Source organism: Osmia bicornis, chromosome 12 (genome assembly GCF_907164935.1).
Source record: "Osmia bicornis bicornis chromosome 12, iOsmBic2.1, whole genome shotgun sequence".
Classification (NCBI taxonomy): Eukaryota; Metazoa; Arthropoda; class Insecta; order Hymenoptera; family Megachilidae; genus Osmia; species Osmia bicornis.
This window is the reverse complement of record NC_060227.1, coordinates 3,818,520-3,842,568: the sequence shown is the minus strand read 5'-3', so window position 1 is coordinate 3,842,568 and position 24,049 is coordinate 3,818,520. Positions and strand designations below refer to the sequence as shown.

Below are 24,049 nucleotides of genomic sequence, written 5' to 3'. Positions count from 1 at the left end.
ACGCGCGAAGAAGCGAGAGATGCAATTGTGGTAGTGAAAGATAAGACAAGGATAGATAGAACACCGGGTGGAACGAACGGCAAACCAGACCTGGGTGTCGTAAGGTAATCGTTGACTGCTTTGAGTACTCGTGTGTGTTCTGACTTCGTTTCTCATCTCTCAAGAATATTATACTTGCGCATGTTGTGTGAAGTTTCAGCCAGAACGAACGTTCCGCTTAACATTACGCGGGAAGTGTTAGTATGTTTCGGTTGTGACGCGGAAAACATACGAAAACATTATTGTGACAAAGTGGAAATTCTTGATTCTTTATTGTGGACCTGTCGGAGAAACCGGTAGCGAAGAAACAGGTCCTGACATAATCGACCATGGCAAATTTTAAAGATTTAATAAACTATTGTTTCATGTACTGTCAAGAATGTACCTATTGTCGGACAAAATTCGGTAAGTTTTCGAATCTTAGTTTTTGTTATTAATATATCATTTTCAAACTATATGTATAATATTAATTAAAGCTATATTTAAAATGTTTTTAAAATATTATGCCATTTTTAGTAAATCTTATGCGTACTTTTGTTTTGTACGCGTTCGTTTTTGATGGTTATGATATAAAATAGTATCTTCGAATTTCTTACGTTTTACGGTAATTAATCTATTAAAGTCAAGGGAAGTATTCTAGGGAAGACACAAGTGTTTAGAAATATACTACTATATTAGTAGTGTTTCATACACGAGAAATATTTATCATTCTGACGGACTTTTATTTTCTTGCTTTTTGAATTATTTTTTTAAAGTTCTTAAAAGTTCCTCGTTATGTATATAAATTTGGGGGTTAAGAAATCAATATAATCATTATAACAACAAATATTAAGAAAAAATACTGGTATTTTTTGCAATCATAATTTTTATAATAACTATAAAATAATAACTCATTGCGGAGAAAATAAGGTGTTATAAGTTGTTATTTCTGATACCATATCAGATATCAACTTCATTTATTTTTTTTCCTACTTGAATAGTACTTATCCAATTAAATAACATTTACTTAAAACACTTTTAGTTCCACATAGTTAAGGAATGTATACATACAAGGTGCGGCGTCTATCGGTCGCCATGATTTTTTAACTGATTCTGATAGTTTAACAAAGGAAATAGTTCAATAAAGAATTGAAATCAGCTCAATTTTCTATACTCTTAAAATACATGAAAAAGTAATTCATTAACACCGTATAATATATTATTTTAGTTACGTAATAATTTCATTTATTTATGAAGTACAATTCTCGAGTTAATCATCGACGCGAAACGTCGATGTATTGCATTCGGATATAAATATAAATAAAACTATGCATAATATAACACAAATAATTGAAAAAAAATGTTATGTGGAACATCAATGTAATCAGTAATTAGAGTTAATGTTCAAACTGCATTTCCACTCTGCAATACACTCTCCAATCTTTACATTATAGCTTTAATTAATACGTTAAGTATTACAGCTTAAACGTATTCGAAACAGAGACATAATTATAAAATAATCTCCAGGTGATGGAATTTTTTTTCATTGATCATAGTTTCCAGACTACAATTTTTTATTTCAACGTCAAATCAACATCAGTTTAAATTATTATACACACGGACTTAATCTTTTTTGGCGGTTTTTTTTGAATACGTATTGTCTGATAATATTACTTGTTTAGTAGAATATTAAAAGAAGTTATGTATAGTATCGAGCAGAGTAGGTTTTTCTAGAGCAAATGGCGGCATATAATAAGCAAGAATTCTCATAATCCTAATTTTATCAATATTAATATTAAAAGTGATTTAGAAACAATCCCCCTGTGGCTCGGGGGGTTTAGAATACGGCCACGGTATCCCCTGCCTGTCGTAAGAGGCGACTAAAAGGGGTGACACTAACACGAGAAATTTAAAAATGCGCGGGGTTTGGGGTTGGCAGTGGACGATAGTGTTCGTTGGGCAACAAGGGGGCAGAAAAGTCCCCAAAAAGCGCCGGCCCCTGTAGGGGCGAAATTCATGATAGTGATTTAGAAACAAAATAATATCACATAAAAAATTAGTATATAATTGAAACATATGAATAATAAAAGAAATATTAAATCAAATTTTCCGGCGTTAAAGTTTATACGCAAGTGGCGAGGATCCATAGTTCCTATATATATGGGGTCCCCACTCCTAAATTGTCATTTTTTCTGGGGAATCTACGGGAAGGATAGGAAATTAGGGGCATCGCTATTTTCTTGAGGAAGACTTTCATGCTCGGTGCTGTACGTTATATCTACGATAATATCAGTTATTTTAAATTACAAATTGAAATAATTTCTGACAAAATGAAATTAATAGCAATTATAAAGAACATAATAATTTATCTTTCATCTAGTAATTCGCGGTATTAACCACTTAATATCCCAATTTAAAAGCATGACAACATAATACATATTACGTACCTGGATATTAAGTGATTAAGAAATTTATTAATAAATTTATTATCGATAAGAAAAATTTGTGGTTGCCATTAGCAATGATAAGAATAATCAACGCGTTAATTAATGAAAACCCAGTTTGAATTGTTTCATAATCCAAAACGTCAGTTTAATATTAGCGTACCGAGTATTTCCATACTGTGATCTATACAGATGAAAAATTGAATGTCGTTAAGGAAACGAGTTAAACGAGTATCGTTTAGTCGTAGACTTTCACTCGCGTGAAAATTCTCTTGACAGAACGATTTTGTCGATCGAAAAGTTGCGGCTAGGTAAATAAAAAAGGCAACGCTCCTTACCGCGAGAAGCGATATCCCATCGCTTTCTCGTATAATGTTGCAGAATTGCGAATTGCCGATGCGAGAAAGTATTCGCATAACTAATACAACGTTCGTTATGTAATCTCGCATTTAAACATTCAGCTTTAAACGAAAAGAATAGGGACAGAAATGCGTGGCACGCGTACTTCAACTTCCATTACTTCCACTGTGTTAATTGAAATTACCAACGTCACTTTTACAATTCAAAAAATTAATACATATTCTTTCAAGCACACTCTTTTATTTCTGAAATGTGATTGAGTCGATAACATTTCTCTGCAATGATTCCATTTGCTCGGGGCAGCCCCGGGCACCGCGCTTGAATATTTTTACACTTGGTAAAAATTAATCAACCTTAAATATTGATAGTTAAATTTTCATTTAACATATTGTAAATCGAATCTCATATATTGGAAGAATAATTTATAAAGGAACAGTGTAAAATGTAAAAAATGAAAATAATATAAACGAGCTCTCTCCATGGTCCGCTGTCCGAGGGTTGAAGGAAATTTTTACTTAAGATAATACTAACAAATATCAATAAAACAAATAAATAATGCTTTCACATTTAAAATCATTCTGATGATTTGATTCTCAATGTTGTTATGTTTGCTCAGCAACCAGCATGAAATCGACCTTTCCCTTTCCTTATTCACCAAATCAATTTCTCCTTTTTATATCCTGATGGATGGTGATGAGTGAGAATTCTCCATTGGCAGCGGTAAGGTCGTTGAGGTTCACCAAGATATACGCGAATGAAAATCAACCGCTTTCTATTCACGATGAAACCCTGTGTATTTTTAATTCAACTTAATCCTGAACGCATCGATCGTTATCTCGATCGTAGGTGGTTGGTTTCAGAATTTAGCAAAGCCAATTAACCGGTTAGTGTTTCGCAATTATCGACCGGTGTACATACAAACGAGACCGCAACGGCGATCGATATCGTGCGATCGATCTGACTGTCGGTTATTAGACACGAAGAAAATCATCACTGTATTCGATGATAATCTGAATACCCCTGGCTGTGAAGCCAGCTGTTAATTCGTACGTCGTAATCTGTCGGTCTTATTCGATGATCTTTTACCCTCAGATGGTGGACCAGGGACAGAGCCCTAATTTTTATTTAATTTTGTATCTCATGTTCTTTCCATTTTCCAAATTTTTACACTGTTTCTTTAAAATGAAACTCTTTCGTTTAAAAATTATCATTCGACTTTAAATTAATATCCTTTTATATGTTTTGCAAATTTGAGTCTGGATTGACCTGGACTCCGCTCTTCAAGGGTAATGTACACTTGTTATAGACGAAGTGTAAAGTAAGGAAGAGGCGAAAATCCTAATTTTGAATATTAAGATTAATTTTACCTTTAATTATTAAATATTATGCAATTTAATATATAAATATTTTCATGGTTTCGAAATTCCAATTCTGAAGTTTTAACAGACTGTCGACAGTGCTGGTCATTTTCGACCTGCATTGTTTTTATTATAAGAAGACTCAAGGATTATAACGATATTATCTAGTGTGTTTGTTTTGGTTCTGTCTTGCTCTCTCAAAGTTTCTTATCAACTAAATGTGTGTCACTTGTTGACCATGGAGTTAATTTGTAAGTAGTTTTTAATTAAAAGGTAATCCATTCTTAATCTGTTGGAATTAGAGTAGTAATAGGTTTGGTTAGGTTTGGTTAGGTTGGGTTGTATTTTAAATATGTATATATACAGGGTGTCCCAGAACCTAGGAAAAATATATATTTAATGTAATTTATTTGAGAGAGAAGTGTATTTTTATAATGAATTTTTCTTCATCATATTTTTGCTTCAGGCTATTGGCTAAACTTCCTACAGATATACATATGTATAGTGACAGTAACGTGTTAATTATACTAAGTAGATTTATTATGCTTTCGTTTCGCTCTGTTTTGCTTCAAAATTAAATCAAAATGTAACTTTCCTTGCTTAATTAAATTATACTTCTGATAAAATGCCAACTCATATCGGTAGTCACAGAGTAAAATTGTTCCAATTTTTACACGCTTGTGTTAGACTTTTGGCGAATTTTCTTTGTATCTTTGCAGATGGTAATCTCGCATCCTTATCTCATTATGTAGGATTACAAGCTTCTTCCGCGTTCACGACTAGATTAATGGAAAGTCGGAAGGCGTAATACCATCGTCAACCGTCATTTCTAACTTGTTTCACCAGACGGTGAATTATTAATTATCATCACACTGTGGATGAGTATTTATTGCATTCATGACATATCGCAATCTGCAAAATGCATATTACCTATCAATGGAAAAATAGGTAAAACTTCGTTTTGGGGGAGCAAAAATTAGTGGTTCAAAAATATCAAATCTTCAATCTGAAATAATTAAAAATACAAGTGAAAAGTTTTGGAAACCAATGGTTTAAAAAATACATAAGATTTGATAATTTTTAACCAAAAATTGTTGGTCCTCTAAGATGAATGTTTCAAAATTTTATCTGAATATAAAAAAATTTTATATTATAATTTTTGTTTACTTCATGGACGCTGTGTAAACGTTCGTAGTCTAATTACTGTCAATCAGAAATTGTAATATCAGTGTTCAGTAAAACATGCAAATAGCGGCAGTTACATAAAAGTTCAAGAATAGGACACGCACGCGAAGCATACTTCTCTAATTATTTATAGTACGCATAGTTAATCACTCGGTAATTCCGTAACACCTTGGCTTATCTTGACCACGCTTGAGAGAATACCGTTACCGTATAAACTTTCATGCCAGGAGGGAAATTCCTTATCAGCTCGAGAGGCCGTTCTCTACATACGCATCTGAATTATGTATGTAGCTAAAAGCTGATTGAATACTGACATATGATATAAATTTCTTTATATTAAGTACAGAAATAGTTCTCGTGGTATCTATCTTTTAAAAAAATATCATTTATTGGTATAATTAAATAGGGAGGGTGGACCCGAAAGTGTGGACTAATCCCCTCACTGTTTTAAAATTTTATGAATTAAAATTGTAATTTTTAAATTTCAAAATTCTAGAATTTTAAAACTACAAAATTCCAAAATTCTAGAATTCTAAAATCCTAAAATCCCCAAAACAGAGGATTCTAAAATTCCAAAATATTCTATAATTCTAAAAAATTTGAAATTCTAAAATTCTATCAAATGTCATTAACACCATTAAAGACAACGTTTGAAGCATCCCTTATTAGTTACGGTGTACTGACCGGAATATTGCAACACCGACAAATAAGGAACAAGTTAGATTTGTCTTCAACTTGTTCTCATTTTGTCTACAGCTTGTCTTGGCACTCAAAGTAATCGACAAATTAGTTTATTGGAGCAGGGTTGAGATAAAAGAGAAAGTATCATAAAAGGATATCCTTGTTAAAGATCACTAGTAGAATGAAAGATGGCATTGAATATTCATATCACACCTATGAAAGAAAAATATAGAAGAAGAGATAAATGAAATACCTTTGACTTTCTCTAGTTTTCGTTTGCTGGCCATATGATACATGATTATAGAACGTATTGACGTAATTAAATTGAACAATGAAATAGATGAAAAGGGTAATAGCAGGGAGGATATTACAATGTAAAGATCAAAGGAACCTGTGATTTAACAAGATGTTAATTCAATTGTTCTCAGCTGGTCGAAAATGGGTCTACCAAAAGCTATCAATTTACTTTCAGCGAAAATAGGTAGGGCTGCTCTGCAATTGTAACAACCAAGAAAATTGATGAAAGGTTTGTTTTCAATTTTTCAATGACTATTTGCTGCTTCAAAAGATTATACTATATTGCAAGATCAATTCTATATAAAGAGTTAGTCAGTGTTATATCTTTTAAATGCAGAAGGTGGTAAATAGTATTTCCATTAGGGTGGTATTTAAAATTTAACTTTGAAAGTATTGTTTGATAGATATGTATTTTCATTAATAATCAATGACGTATTATAGAACGGAATTGTCCTTTCTCCAAGAATTGATTACCTTGATTTTGTCGCTTATATCTTGAACAAACTAGAACGGAGCATGTTCGAGAGGCAAGGATCAACCTCCATGAAACAATGTTCAAACGATCAGCAATAGAATTCGTAAAAGGCGATGCTCGTTGATTAGAAAGTGTACAGGGTGTTTCATACATCTGGGTCAAAAATATAGCTTTCAAACGGTAGAATATGGGTAAAAATTTCTTTTAGAATTCCAAGATTCTGAGATGCAAAATTCTAAATTTATAGAATTCCAAATTCTACCATTCTGAAATTTAAAAATTTTAAGAATTCTAGGATTCTAAGATTCTGAGGTCGAAAATGATAGAATTTCAATATTCCAGATGCTATTTAATTTAATTTCAGAAGATTTTTTTTCTATTTTCAACCGTTTTAGAGATAACTGATTCAGTTCAGCTGCATGAAACACCCTGTATACAAATCGCGTTCGCATTTTGAGCGAACCATGCCGTGGGTATAGCACTCTCACGTTACTGTTCCCGTGACATCGACAAAGCATCGAAACTTGTTCGCGTTCCAGCCTTTCAGTCGACTGCCAATTACAAATTGTAAAAGCTGCCAATTATGGAGGCACGATAAAGGATTCGGAATCGTAGCTACCGTAGAACCATGGTATTTCATGGAAAAGTGGAACGCTTGAACCATGATTGGCTGCCGAAGAAATTAGGGATTCGAAACTTTTTTACAAAAAAAACTATGTAATTTGCAGGATTTATTGGTCGAATTCGCAATTGGTTAACATATTTATCGCGGTCGCTTGAAGCGAACGTGATTTATTAAATTACAGGAAAAAATATTTTGACACGATTTATGTGATTTCTAAATCAATATGTTGACATTTTATAAATTGCAATCTTTTGAAACGAAATCAAAAAGAAATTATCGTAATATCAATTATATGATCTGAAAACAAAAGTGGATAAAGATGTCATTATACAAATTCTTTAATTGCCATCATTTAATTCGCTATATTTAAGCCAATCCATTTATAGTAAGAATTTATAATTCTTTTATTCGAAAGACGATCTAAAGGTCAATTCTAAAACAGAACCGTGAAGAATGGATCGAGTGTCTGCTGGCATTCGTCTCGTTCTCAAATGAACCATGAATTATGAAAATCATATGGATTTTCTGTGTCTGCGGAAGTGATTGCATGCTTAAAAAGAATTACATGTCAGTATAATCTGAGTTCATGGCTTTAGCCATGTAATAAGGAGGTATAACTTGATGCACTAATCTGTAGTTCTGATGACTAAGCTGTAGTTCTGAAATAGAATAAAACAGAAAAAGATAATAGAAATAATTAAACGGTGTTGAATGGAGTATCAAGAGATGCATATGTCGGCATCAGAAGTGGAGGTGTTCCAAATATTTCAAGGACATCTTCATTTTTTAATTGATCCATTAACATTTCATAAAAGTTTGCTTTTCTCAATACATCAATAAAAAGAGTTACCTTTCATTTATTTAATGAAAACAAAAATGTATTGAAATTCGTAGCACGAATGCAATGTTTCGTTGGAGGCGAAAATACATACCTACCTATAATTACTCTGTATCTTTGATCGTTCATTAAGAGCTAACATTAACTGCTTGTTGATTTTGTGCGCCACTTCGTTGGTGAAACAAAACGAGAAAAGACGAGGAGCTCACGACCAAGAATTTCTTTTCCAATTAACGACAGCCCCGAGGAAATCACGATCGGGGCAATGCCGTACGCATTGGTCACTGATTCGATTCCTACGGATCTCTACTGTTCGATCCATGGATCAATTCAAAGGAGAGAGCGAGACTGGTCTTGTACAGAGAGTGTAATTGAATAAAATATCTAACGCCGGCTCGATCTAATACCGAGCTTGATTGCCATCGAGTACACTGATGTATGTAAGTCACACGTGTACGCCTAGAGGCAACTTGCATCGACGCTCTAAATCCATTAAATATATGAATTTCAAAGAGAATTTCAAATCAACTTTGTTCCAATTTTCATGGAATACTAGGAGGATCACCCAGTGATGCTCAGATATTTCAAATATAGGGTGTAGTTCAGATTTTGAAAATTTCATAATCTTTGATTTCCAATATTTCGAAATTTCAAAATTTTAGAACTCCCAAATTTCAAATTTTAAAAATTCCAAAATTCCCAAGTTTTAGATTTCTAAAATTCCAAAATCTGCAATTTAAAATTATAGAAGCCCAAAATTGCAAAACTTCATATTCTGTCATTGTAACTACTACGATTAGAATAACAGAAGAAAGTACATAATTATCTACCATTACTTTTATAGTCGACAGTACATTATTATAATACATATTAGTATATTAGCATGAATGGGAAACGGAGATATAAACGTTCTAAAACCTATATAATAGTGTACATCTAAAATTCAATAAACAAACATTATTATTATTATTACCTCTTGGTCTGTAAAAGCAATCTGCTTATGATAATAAATCATATTCACGATTGAACGTGCAATTCAGGTGATAGTTATAAAAAATGAAAAAAATATTCCACATTTATAGTTCTTTCCAATATGAAATTCATCGTTTAGCATTTGAAGATCACGTACAAACGTGACTCTCTTCTTCGCTAGAACACGAACTGCAGCAGTTTCTTCCTGTTATTAAAAGAAATTGCTATTCCAGTCTGATATCTTCGCGGATGTGTAGTCATCGGACCATTGCAACTTTCTGATCTTCTCGTTTACAGATTCTTGATACGGTAAATCAATGTAAGAATGTGTAAAGATGGAACGATGGAATGCTTTCTTTCAAATGTGATTTAAAAAAGATTTCTGGAATGCTGGGGCTATCGAACCTTCGACTTGGTTCAGAAACTGAAATTTATTCTAAATAAATTTAAATAATTTTCATCGTAAAGGAAAGAGCAATAATAAAAACAATTCCATTCAGTATTTTCTGATATATTAAATGGAAGGTTTATAACGAGACCATCTGTACAATGGAGCTGTAGCCAATAATAACAATTATGTGAAAAATTGAAATTAGTATAACTTCTGAAAAATAAATTTTCAATAAAAATAAAAATTAATTGGTATACCTAATAATTGAACAAAATCATAGGAAAAGAAATGAATTATATTAGGTATATAAAATTAAGAGAAAGTGTGATAATTATCAATCTACATATTATTTTATTAATAATGCTTATTTGTATCAAATTGTTTATATTTTTAACGCATCTTTGTGCGATTAGAAAATAGGAAGTGAGGAGGGTTGAAAATTTTATTTTGCTCTCATGTAAACTGTACTTTACCCGATAACGTTTAAGTGTATTTCCTTGACAGTTAAATCAGAACAACAGGTACAATTTTTTAGCAGACTCAACTGGTGTAAATCTTGAGATAAATTATGATAAAAATATTGAAAATAAATTACCATTCAGAATAGATAAAGAAACCTTACACCTTTTGTTAGATATTAGGAAGTGACTGGCAATGCTGAGATTTCGTATGTAGTCTATCCTTTATCAGATAAAATATAAGTATATTTCCTTGTTGGTTAAAGGATACCCTGTAAATGCAAAAGTGCTCGATATAGGCAGAGGAGAGTTGCAAAACGTATTACTCTTCCGTTTCTTAACCGAGGAACAGGTTGCCTCGATTTCACACTGCCACTGATTCCATCTATCATCTGGTGCTTATTAAACTTTTACCTTTAAGGTCGCTCAGACTCATTTCAAGCTGACCTTTCATGATTCATCATTCGCTCAATCATTTCCTTTTTTTTTTTTTTAACTTTCTCGTATCTGAAAACTGTGAGAATTTTATTTTGGATGGAATAAAATCATTATTTTTATTAACCCTTCAATTTCAAAAAATTTCGTCGAAGGCAAACAATTAATAATGTATAATAAAATCCCCCCCTGTCCATCTTCTATAGAACTTTTATAATAGTTTTCCTCTGCATTAATTATAAACACACTTAATCTACATGTAATTACCTATGGTCACTCGTATCTTAACGAACGCATATACGAAAGTAACCCAAAGAAATTGATTTTCTTTTACTAAACGACCCAATTCTTATTATTAATAACCTGGTTTCTAGAAAATCCACCGTTGGAAAACGTGTATTTTATTGCAGAGAGTAGTATAATATATAGATATAGTCAGTAGTGACTGAAACGATGATTCTTTGAATAAACGAGGAAGAGACTGGTAAAACAACGTTGATGACATGTTGGCTTGTGATGTTAATTACTTCCTTCATTAGCAGTGTCAATGTTGAATCAAAATATTTATGTTTTTTTCGTGCATTAGCTAATGCATCTTGATGATATACAAATTGAAGATGAAATTTCATGATAATATTTTTAAGAAAAGTCATTTATTTAACTATAAGAGAAATCAACCTAATTAATATGTATGTTAATATAATCCATTGACATAACTAGTTCAAAGCCAGGATCCCTTCCTCCCCCGCCCCAATTGGGTAAATTTTAAAATTGTAAGAATCTAAAACTTTCGAATTTCAAAGTGACGGAATTGAAAAATTCAAGAATTCCAAAATGGTAGAGATTTAAAACTTCAAAATTTCAGATTTTTCTAATTCCAGAATACAAAAATTTTAGAATCCAAAAATTCCAGAGCTCCAAAATAACCGAACTTCAGTGAAAATTTTAGATTTTTAAAATTGTAGAATTTGAAAATTTCTAAAAGACTTACACCAGAAAAATTCTAATTATACGACCAAGTTGCCTCTATATCCTAATTATCGTGTCAGTTTTTCCGGGATTAAAGAAACGTGCATTATACTCGTAACAAGTAGAGAAACGGTAGTATAGTTTCAGTGAAATGGCGATCGAAGATGAGCGAACGTATCAAAGATGATCACGATCGGCTGTCGAGTCACGTTTACGGAAGATTTATTGAATGATCAGGCAAAATTAACGGAAGTAGGTTACGGAAGGAGTGAAAAGTCTTTCGGTACCTTCGCAAGCCGCGAGATGATACGAAGACGTTACGAAAGTATTGGATATCTCATACTTTCGCTCCATTTCAAATTTAACATGATTATACGCGAAACATATAATTACAGGAATGATGAAGGAAATTACGTATGATAATTCGTATGATCTCACGTGTCACCTACTTTCACGCTGGTTCTGTAAGTTTCTTATCGATCGATACCTTGGTGAAAAGCATTTGTGCTTGATGAAAAGATTTCCGGTTTCAAAGAAAATACATTATCGAGGAAAGTAGGCTTCTTTTGGGAAAATGACATTATAAAATAAACAATTTTAAACGTGTTATTATATTTTTCAATTTTGATTTCGTGTTGTTTCTTTTCACTATAGATTGTTTAAAAAGTTGTATATAAAAATTGTTTCTATTTTTTTAAATTACTTGATTCAATTATTTGACCGATTTCCTTTAATTAGAAAATTTTCAATTCTAAACCATCGCTAAAAGAAAGGGTTCGTTATCGTTATTATAGAATAATGTTTCAAGGTAGTTAATATAATAGTAAATGCACTAATAACAGTGCTAATGCCTTTTCTGAAGCCTCTCAGTGACCTTCGATTCTTTTAGGAACCTGACAGCGACACACATGATTCTATCGCGAAAGGATTACGTTGGACGTTACGACATTCCCATGTTCCGTCACAAGTAGTGATGGGATCAACCGCAATTCGTACATATAAAAATTAATTCAAACAATAAAATATACATACATAATTTCAAATGAAACAATTTTTAAAAAATTAGGTCTATAACAAAGATTACATAAATTTTTATAAATTCACAAAATGAACAATTTTATCGATAAAACAGTTAAAAAGTAAAACTATGAAATGTAAAGTATGCATTTCATTTCACTATAATTAAATTGTAATCAATGTTTTATCAAAGGCGCAACTAGTTAGTTCCTAGTAATTTAGTGAAAATCAAGCGATTAAAGTTGCCCTAGATATTTCTGTGCGGCGGTGAGAGGCAATTCGATCAAACTCGTGTTAACGAAAGTTACCTAAAGACTAGCTACTTTAGGCGCGAAAGTGGTAGCAGTTCAAATAGTTAAATACATTCAAAAATATATTCTATTGATTTCTCAAGAAATTATCAATACTTGTGAGCAAAATTGAACAAATTATTAGAATAAATAGATATGCAATAGTACGAAAGAATTAAATTTTAATATCAGCAATCTTTTCATTAGATATCATGATTTCTATCTACAGTTTCTCAAATCTCGCAGCGTTTCAATATGTATCTGCATAATTATAATCTCGTGCATAGGAATGCTTACTATCTATACGTACATATACAATAAGCGTTCATTAGAATTACGTGTGAAAATTAGTGATGGTGGGTAGGCAGATATATTGAGTATCGGAACTTCGGGCTTTGTCGGAAAAAATCGGTTTCGTTCGAGCGAGAGTCCAAAAGTATTCTGCTACCTCCCAAATTTTTCTACCCCCCTCCCCATGAACGTAATCTCTGGTGAAAATATAATATATTGGAATTGAATATACGACGCTTTGTCAATATTGATTTCCGTCTGCAGTCAATAGTCGGTCGTTTGGAGCGGTGCATACAAGCATGAATATGTAAAGAAGCACGCTAGGTTCGTTAGAGCACGCTATCGAGGAATAAAGCATTAAGACAAGAGGAGCAATTAACGCAGCCACTCTCTCGGCCGTGTTGAACACGTAAACGTGGGGGCAGCCTAAATCGTCGATACACGTCGCGTCGATAGCGCGAGCACACAGACACACCCACACAGGTACTTAATCCCTGTCTCTCTCCTCCCGTCTCCCGCCCGACGTGGCATCGCATTGTCGGCGCAGACGCCGTGGCAGCGCTTATTGATCGTGGCTCGGTGGTGCTCGGTTGTCCCTGCACGCGTCATGCGTCGTCGTCTTTCGCGACGTAGCGACGGTGCTGGATGGGGGATTTTCCTACGTTTCCGTCTTATTCGTTAAGTGCGAGGTAGCGACAACGCAACGGTGCCAATGACAGCAGACGTGTGTACTTTCGATTCGTAGTGCGCGTAGTTCGTTGGACGTTCGAACGGTCAACGATCAAGGATCCCGGCGGGATGCGCGATTGACAGACACGTCCGATTGTAGTAGTGTAAATCGAACAGCCGCCTGGTTCAGCCGGTTGGAAAAACGGAAGGATTCTCCTCGCGGCGAAATCGTCGAGGATTGTAAACGATATCGCGATCATTCTTTTCGCGACGAGTGAAAGTGATCGGCGGGGAAGCGTTCTCAAGTCGGCCGGATGCTCAGCCGACAGGTGCGTTAGGAAAGGTTCGCTCGGTATACCGGGCGGCCAATACTCGCTCGCGATTGGCTCGTCCACTAGAACTAGCCGTCGTTCGACCAATCGCGTCACGCGTATGGGCTAGGCGGCTTTTTCGCGATTCCGACTGACTTCATTCCGGCTCGGGGATAACAACTTTGAAAAGGAAACATGAGTCTGCTGTCTTCCTCCTTCGGCAGCGTCCACTGCCTCGCGGACGAGGATGCCGATAACAATATGCTTCAAGGTAAATTTCACTGACAACTTTGTCGATACTATTTATTTCAGGATCACGCCCAAGGTCGCGCTGCAGATGCAACCGCGACTCCTCTGAATTGTCGAATAGCTTTTCGTGGCTGACCTCGAGACGCGATCAATATCTATGTATATATATGTATGTGTGTACTTATTCCATTTCAAGCGTGCTTTCGTTTAGAAAACAAGAACAAAAAGATTCTTGATTTTCGAAAGAGACGACCAGTATCGCGATCAATATTCTTCAGAGTCCATTCTTTGACAGTCCGAAACGATGACTCATGGACACGGTTCATGCCTTGAATAGTTACTGCAGCTGCATCGACACCTTAAGTGTGCATACCATCTCTTATTATTAACAATTAAACGATAGCAAAACTATCATAATTTTTGGTAGTTTCATAATAACTATTTTTAACTGATGAGCCTTGAAAAGATAGATGTCTTATTTTTTTGTCGGTTTTTTTCTTTTTCCTTTTTGAAACTTATATTCCATAAAAAATTATCGGTTACTAACTGGCTATTCAACCTTTGATCACTTTGGTGGCATAACGGTTGCGTTACGCGATAAGTTCATTTTTAAACGATCATCTTTTTTCCTAATCATCTACGAAAAATATATTTTATTTATAATATTATGAAAAAAAATTGTCTTTTGAAATGAATGTTTCGATGCGAACAGACATGCGCATTAATACCGGTCTCGAATGTTCTTGAATATTCTCTTAATTTCATTAAATTATTTATTATTTCTCAACAAATATGATGAAATAAAACATAAAAAAGGATTTTCTCTATTAAAAATTAATTTTTTAATTCGAAACTTGTAAATGAAATTAAACCTATAATGGAACTGTTTGATGAACGGAAAAATACCGATTTCTCGTCGCTATTTTTTAACCTTAAAATAAAAAATGAGACGTTATTTTCCATTCCGTTGTCTTTATCGCAGAAGTTTCTACTGATAAAAACGTACAGTAGGCGTGACAACGCATAACCTTCCAACGTATGTGTTCTAATTAAAAGAAACTTTATCTTACGACCGCATCCGTTAAATTTACATTTTCCTCGTACGATTTGTATATATTCGGGTCTTGTTATAAAATCTGTAGCAGTTAGAATTTTTTATTTAATACACTAATCTCCATACTAGTCAGACATGTATAATGGATCACTGAATATATTAAAGGTTAACTTTTTAATACAATGATCCAATTTGCAATTTTAGATTATTAGTTTTTTACTTATAATTAGTTTAAAATGGCGCTATTTTAGAACCCACTTTCTTTTAAACACATAGTGTATGACGCACATGGTGCGTCGTCACTTATACAGAATACACAGCGTATGACGCAAACGGTGCGTCATGATTTATATTCAATAAGAAATGCATGTAGTACTCGCAAGAAGCATCAATAGTTTCAGACACGATTAAATATCCATAGTACCATATTTTATCTCATTTTTCACACGAAATTGTGTGATAGTAAAATAATGCTAATTTTGAACAATTGTAGTCAATTACATGAATTGCTGAAGAAATTACGTAGTATAAGGTACATACGCGTTATTCCTAACGAACGTTGCAATTAAAACAAGAAATTCTTCTAATGTTATTATGGGTTGTCGTAAGTGACATAGGAATTATTGCAACCGGATATGGTAACCGTTGAGCGTGTGTTCAAACATTTAAATATTCGTCCTTGATATCGATAGTGAGATCGATAGGTATTCAAGGTGTAGTTAAAGAACAATGATCTTTGTCTTTTAATATGGTTCAGTCTTCCTCTTTATTGATTTTTGGCGTTCTGTTTCCTCTTCTTTCTTCATGTTCTAGAAAAAGCGTCTCTGGCGACAGTGGTGCTTGCTAATCAATAATACGCTTCAACATTTTTCTTTGTTATTTTCTTAACAAAAGAGAAGCTGAATAAACTTTGCAAATAAAATAAAAAGTGGAAAATTTACTATAAAGTGTTATATTTTGAATCGATTGTTATTTAGAATTATAGTAGATATATTTATTAACATTTAAGAGATTTGATAAGTATTTAAAACGAGTAGAACAATTAAATTCTAATGGTTAATTGTATAAAATTGCAATTATACAACAATTATACATATCTTAATTATATCTATTTATAATTGATAGTTAAATTACAATTTCCCTTAACTTGTCCATGAAAAACCTTGGGTAGTGAGTAAAACCATGGTGGTTTTATGAAATTAATTAAAAAGCAGTAAGTGATTAATGCAAACGAGTCGCACCATTACCGGTCGTATTTTGCTCTTTTCTTATTAAGAGCCAGGCATACCTAACGTCACGTGGCGTTGGAAGGAAGTGGCTGTGCATACTTATGATATTTGCTTCAGGCTCTTAGCATACCATCGACTAACCCTTATTGCAAAAATGAAAGTATCTGGGGCAGAAATAATGCACGTACTCTATCTTTACTGTCTATTAACTGTATAATGTGTTGACTGTACTCAAACAACTTGAAATTAGTATCATTTAGAATCACTAAAATTATTTTGTTTATTAAAAATATTTCGTTTTACCGTGCTTTTTTTATAATACAAAATTTTGAGCTGAATATTTGGTATTTTAAATTGAAGGTATTAGTGCATGTAACAGGAAGGGCGCAGTTTTTTCAGCGTGTTGCCATGAGATACACCCTTCAAGGTTTCCCTAAAATCGTATAGGGATCAATAATCTGCAGTACGTGCATAGAATTCAGTATCAATGTCATAAAGAAGAACAATGACTAATACTACATTTTAACAATATTAATAATTACATTGATTAATTTGTAAGCTATTGTTGAATTAACAAAACTATTGATAGTACAAATATTTTGAAAAATTTCAAATTCAGTTTTCTGAGAAACAAAATTACATGTATTTAAAAATTTTATTTTACATTTTTGACTTATTTTTGCATATAAAACCTTCAGTAAAAGAAAACTCTGAAAACATTCAAGTAGAAGTCGTAAAAAACGTATAAACGTATGAAAGATCGTATAGATCGAGTTACGGGCAAATAAATTTCGTAATAGAGGTGTTTAACAAGGATTCGTTGCTGCATCGAATGTTACAGTTACCGGAAATTGGTTCTTGTAGAAGTGAAACCCTTCCCGTCTGACTACCATTAGACAACCTCTTCCGGTAAACAATAGCATATCTCTATCAGTTATAGCCAACATTCTAATTAATACATTAATTATATTTACAATAGTGTAACACAATAACTAATGTATAAAACAATTGTTAAGATATTTCACAGAAAAAAAAAGATTGGCTAAGAAAGGTAACGGTTGATTTTGTTAATAATGATACAACCTTTCTCACCAATTTACAGTAAATCTAGCATAATTTACCAAGATAAATTATCTTGTGTGATCAGTACATTTTAATACCTTGGGACGTTGTTCATTGAACTTTATACTTAGACTGATTTATCTTTTCTGCGTCAATTGGATTAATTATCAGTTATTATCAAAATTTGATTCTTTTTATAAATTCTAGTAGATTGCATTACATGTTGATATAGGTACTTACGCAATGTTTTGGAAAATTTTGTAGGAGCTTAAATATATTTGTGCATTGCCCCCTTCACCATTTTAAAATCCTAACACTTTATAATTCCATGATCCCAAAATCCCAAAATCCCGAAATTCTCAGTTTCCAAACATCAATAATTAAACAATTTTTACATTCAAAAATTCTAAAATTAAAAAGTTCAAAAATTCCAAGCTTTTATAATTCCAAAATTATAAGATTTTAGAATTTGGCTCTGTTAGTAAAATCAGGGACCTGACACATTCCAATTAAAAGTGCTAGTTACGCCAATGGTAGCAGATGTATCTGGTTAATCTAAAGAATCCCAGATTAACCCTTCTTCGGATTATGAGGGTTACTATAACCCTGTAAGTTTCTTTTGAATTAACAAGTACTGTATACCTAGTGAAAGGTTCCGTTATGATCATCTGCAAGGAAACATAATTTTCAAACGAAGACATATCGAAATATTTACCATCGTTAGATTCCGTAAGTCTAAACGAGCCATTGGCAGCTGTTGAAATAATTACACCGTTAACGGAGCTTCGAATAAATTAGCTGCAAAGACCGTGACTTGTACAAGGAACGCGTTTATTGGTTAGAAAAATATTGCTCGTCTAAGCGCGGTTCTTTGAAAGGGGAGAAAGGAAATCAAACTTTCTCGTTGGAAACACGACATACAATCAAAATATTATACATGCTTGCCTCCAACCGCAATGCACCGGTAATACAATCTCTCTTACATTGACTTCTGTTCGTTGTTCGACACGAACTACCTTATAAATTACACTTTAGTTCTGCACTGCTTCAGCTTCACTTCAGTGAATCGTCTTTTTGTTGAATAAAATATTTATTCGATAACTAGCGCTTATTCTCATCATTTCGTAAAATTGCTCACTCTATCGTTGCCGCTGCTCTACATTACTGAGAAAATCTTTAGAATTACTTATTGATTACTGGTAATATTAGGCTGCTGTATATTCACCAGTTATTTCTGCTAACAAGCTAATTTGTATTAAAATCATTAATAAAAATTTATGTATTATACATTTGAAAAATTTAAGCTTTAAATTATTTGTGACTAGGGAAACGCAATTGTTTTATAATAATTTTCAAAATACCGCGCATAATGCCGCGTCGGCCAATGAGCGAGTGCGCATGCGTGATTAAACAAGGACAATAGGAGCCTTTACGCAGTATTCTCTTTCTATTCTTAGTGTACGGTTCGTGTACTTTAACCTTATACGAATCTTTGTGTTTAAAATTAACCATTTAAATATACAGCAACTTAATATCACCATTCAATTCTTGAAACATCTATCTCCTTTGTCAACTGTAGCAGCATGCATCTACGTCCGCTACAACTTGTAAGTTAATATGAATAACATGCTATACAAAGCGGTATTAACGTGGAAAGCATCAAGCATTTTCTGCACGAGTCGTGTTACAACAAGGGCTTTTGTTATACGATACTATGCGAGCTAGCTATATATATTAACATCACCTCTGGTTTCTCTGGACGAAAATGAGTAGGCGTTGAAATGTGTGTACTTACATGTTGCATCGTGAGTTGTGTGAATCGAGCCGGTTAGAGTTTTGTTGAAAATCACTCGGGAATAGATCTTCCCTCGAACGACTATAATTTGTTTTAGGCGTTTAGGTGAATTTAATCAACTCGGAGAGATTTATTTTCTAGAAAGTTGACTTTGGACAACCCGATTCATACATCAGTTATATTTATTTTTATGGGAATGATTCCGTAAAATGTACGTGTTCATTTACAAGCATTAAGAAAATGCGATTTGAAAGTTGACAGAATTTGTCGTCATTAATACTTGTCTGCCTTATCATCTTTTAGGAAATGGTTATTCGTATTTATATTGAAATTTTTTATTATTTCGCTGTGAAACTGGTTTTTATTACATGTCATTGTAGAAGAATGCTGTGTAACATGTAAACATGATTAATTTTTATTATTTTCGTTGTTTCTCGATAATTGTGTAAGAAAAATGGTGATGTATACCGCAGTTCACCAGAGTCCATAACTACGACGCGCAGGTTGGAAGATGGTGGGGGAACGCAGCGAGCTCTCTGCTAATCGCTTTCCACTTCGTTTGGGAGTATCGCCAATCAGGGCGAAGATGCGCACTGGAGATGCGCGAAGAACGAAAATTGGTCTTTTCGCAGTTATGGACTCTGGTGAACTGCGGTATAGGTAGAGAAGATCCAAGTATTGTATTTATTACCTTCAGATTAAATAAATTTAGGAATAATCTTGGATGATCTAACATCTATCAATCAATGATTAATTAACACCAATATCTATTTAATGTTTTTAAACATTTCTTAAACAATACAAAGTATGTTTACAATTTTTTTTATCTTTTTAAGAATCTATTTTAGTATGATGTATCACAGATAATATACAGTTTTGACTCTGTGGTTGTTGAATATGTAAATCTTTTGAAGGATTATGTTGATTCCAACATATTGAGAATTAAGTATTATTTCATATTTATTATGAATACTGTGGGAACGACCGATAATTTATTGAAATTTTTTAATTATTTTAAATTAAAATTATTAAAGTATTATTAATTTTTACTATTACTACTTTGCTAATCATGTAAAGTAGCAAATAGAAAGGTTGAAATTTTAAATTTTAAAACTAATTACTTTCATTCTGAATACATGTAATTAGAATTTTAATATATCCTAGAACGAATGTTTATTTTCTCTGTGACAATTAACGTGTTAGTATTATAGCTGGGCTATTTCAACTTACGTTGGTATTTCATATTTAATATTTCTTACATTATTAATTGACAATGCAGCATATAACATTTTAACAGCTGTGAAGCATTTCATTTCTTTGTGACATGTTAATCTTGGCTTTGCATGGCGCGTGTCGTGTAATATGACAGACAAAATCATTGGCCATATACTTACACGTAATCAATTATAGAAGTTTATTTGAAAGGCATGAGAAGATACAACTTGAAGGTACAATGGTATTGTAAGCTTCTCTACATTCGACTTCCGCTCGTTGCGCAATGAAATGAAGTCTTATAATTTAATCACTGTTCAGTCAATGTTTTAATAAAAATGTGAGAAATCAACGATCCTTTTAATTAGCCTCAGAACTGTCGAAACTCGTGTTGTGTATTAGCTGGCTAGGGCTCAGATATGTTATCAGTTGATTTGATACAGAGAAAGTGATACCATTTTTGACAATCTTATCATGGAAAGTGAACGCGGAAGAATAATCTAAGTTGCTCATTAGTAGTATTAGACAGCTTGTAAAAGGCTATATGTAGTTTGATATGTGTAATTATTTAATTTAATTAATAAGCTGTGTAATTCATCCTGCTTATTATAATAGTTAGCAATTAATTAAGAAAATTTGAATTATAGAGAATGAAAAGGATATATGTACCTATGTACATGTACATTGAACATTCTGCATTGGTTTTTAACCCTTGGACGACGGATCATGCAGAGAGCCCGAATTTGAATTCAATCTTGTATTTCATATTATTTTCATTTTTGAAATTTTACACTGTTCCTTTAAAAATTATTTTTTCAACATATAAAATCCCTTCGTTTAAAAAATATACCATTAGCTTTAGGTTCATATTCTTGTATGTCTTTTGTAAGTTTGGGTCTCGATTGACCCAAACTCCGCTGTTCAAGGGTTAATACTATAATTTTCAAAGGTGCATCCTACGATAGAATGACTAGAAAATTATGAAAAAATGACTGGTATTGTTCGAGAATAGGTTTCGTGCATAATAATAGAAGTTTTCTAGAAAATTGAGGTCGCAAATATTATCGCAATAAAGTGGATGTGCAACTCATGAATTACGGAGTCAGTCGAGGCTAGGACCTTGCAAGGTAAACTCGCTTTGTCATTTGACGAAGTACCAAGTGCTAGATAAACACCGTTATACTATATTATATGCTTCTACCTGTTCTTTGACAATGTTTTTTTTTTTTTTAACGGTACGTCGGTAATTTCGTACATCTGTTCATAAATTATTCCCGCGTGAGCTGGTTCACTGGTGACGCGTAAATTGTAATATCAAAATTGATATCTGCCTTTAATATCTATACTTTCTTCGGTGAAAGGACGAAATGCTCCAGTTTTGAGAAGGGTATAACGACCCGCAGCGCGAATTCCCAAACAGGCTATTTAATTCGGGATATCATTTCGAGGCGATTCGAATGTCGTGAAAGTTAATTGTCGGTTGTTCGAAAAAATTATAATATTGATAACATCAATATCATATCCATAGTTTCCTATATACAGGTTTTGAACACTATATAGGTATAACATTATCAGTGAGTAAAATGATTAAAAAGAATTTTAATTAGAGTAACTGGAAGATAATGAGTTGGATAAGAGAAAAGATAGTATTTTAAATATTTTAAACACCCCTGTTTAGTAATTAATCATCTATTTAGTTGCTTCTTTATTCTGGGCATTGTTGTTGTGTTAAAAATGATTTATTTTTATTTTAATAAAATTAGAGAGAGTTTCATCCTGAAAAATATTCACTTCTAGTGTACCTCACGTTAATGCCTCCTATATATCACCTAAGGCAAATGGACCAACGACTTTCCAAGTTCACATTGCACTCTGGAATAGTAATTAGAATGGACAAGCTTTCAAGTAACAACCAAGACTGTTTCTATTTTTTTTCTTTTTCTTGAGTTGATTCAACTCTCACCAAGGGATCCGATTCATCAGCCTATGTGTGAACGTTTTGTCGATTAAACATTGATCTAATGTCTATTGAAATTACTGGAGAACTGTATTTATGGGTTAATTTATCTTTGATCGTTCTGCACCCGTTACTTATTCCATGAAAGTTACGAAACTATGATTTCTTTTATTATAATGACATAGTTGAACTCGTGTAAAAAGTGTCATGAATTTTTTTTTTATTTATAAAAAGTGTAGTGTTTTATCAGGTGTATAGGTTATTAGCTGTAATCGCAAGAATTAATTATAAATTAGATGCTGTTATGATAGAAATTAATATTTTTGGAAAATTACAAGAGTAGACTAGTCCCTAAAATTGCCAAATTTTCAAATTCTAGAATTCCCAAATTTCTAAATTTTTTAATTACTAAGTTCTAAGGTTCTAAGACTCTAAAATTGCCAAATTTTAAGCTCACCCTAGAAAATAATCTTACAATTAGTAATGTTAACGAACCTGTCATCATTTACATATTTCATATTCTCCTATTATTAAAAATCATTACCACGGACAAGTGACGTTGATCTCTCACGAGGAATCAATATGACGTATATGACATATACTACAGAATACATCAATTCATTTCCATGAAAATTACATTATTTATTTTATTGTATACAAGCGTTAATAGAAAGCTATGAGAAGGAAAACTTGATAAATAGTTGGATCTTTTCATAAATATTGAGATTAAATATTTGAACTGTCAACTCTGTTTAATAAATTTCAATAGTAACAGAAGTTTCTGGAGGAAAAGTTTTATATTGACGCTTGAGCAATTGGATTTCTCACGTTTCGTATACAGTAACCAGTATTCAATGGGGAAAAATAATCGCGAAGATATTCAAACAGAACGCAAAAAAGAAGTGCGCAAACGTTTCACTTTCCCGCGGGCTATGTTGGCACTTTTATCTTGTCCATGAAGGAAATAACATTTCTGCAATGATGCCTCTCGGTGTTCGCCAGTTTCTATTTCACCGTTGGCGACGTAGATTTCCGCCGGATGTACAAGGCCATTGTTTTTACCGGATCGCCGTGCGAGCCTCTCCGAGTAACGAGCTATGTAAACGCATCTTTATGTTTCATGCGTACCGTGCCATTCCATCGCTCTTTTTCAGTTTCCGTTGCTTTTTGCAAATTTCGCAAGTTTCGCATTCGTTTCCTGTCACAACGTCATTAAATATGAGGAAATCAATTTTTTGGTTTTTTAAAATTTTTAGTTAATTTACTGATCATTAGCTGTTTAATATGTTGATTGAGACAGTGAAAAATGAGCATTTCTTGGAAAACATATTAAAATTCTAATTATTAAGAATGGAAATAGTTACTGGATTTAGAATTTTAGAATTTCAAAAGCTTAGAAATTTAGAT

At 32.9% G+C, this 24,049-nt stretch overlaps 1 protein-coding gene across 2 annotated transcripts in view; it reads left to right on the top strand.

Annotated features, from left to right (window-relative positions):
• Positions 1-72: 72 nt before the first annotated feature.
• The window catches only part of LOC114871409 (cerebellar degeneration-related protein 2), a 55,294-nt gene continuing 31,317 nt past the window's right edge, over positions 73-24,049 (top strand). Inside the window, exon 1 of one of the 2 annotated variants that reach the window (XM_029177245.2) lies at positions 73-444. In XM_029177245.2, the coding sequence (XP_029033078.2) occupies positions 369-444 (76 nt within the window). In that variant the 5' untranslated portion in view covers positions 73-368. Of the gene's footprint in view, positions 445-13,646; positions 14,356-24,049 lie in introns of those variants that run through there. The other variant, XM_029177244.2, reaches the window with a different exon arrangement.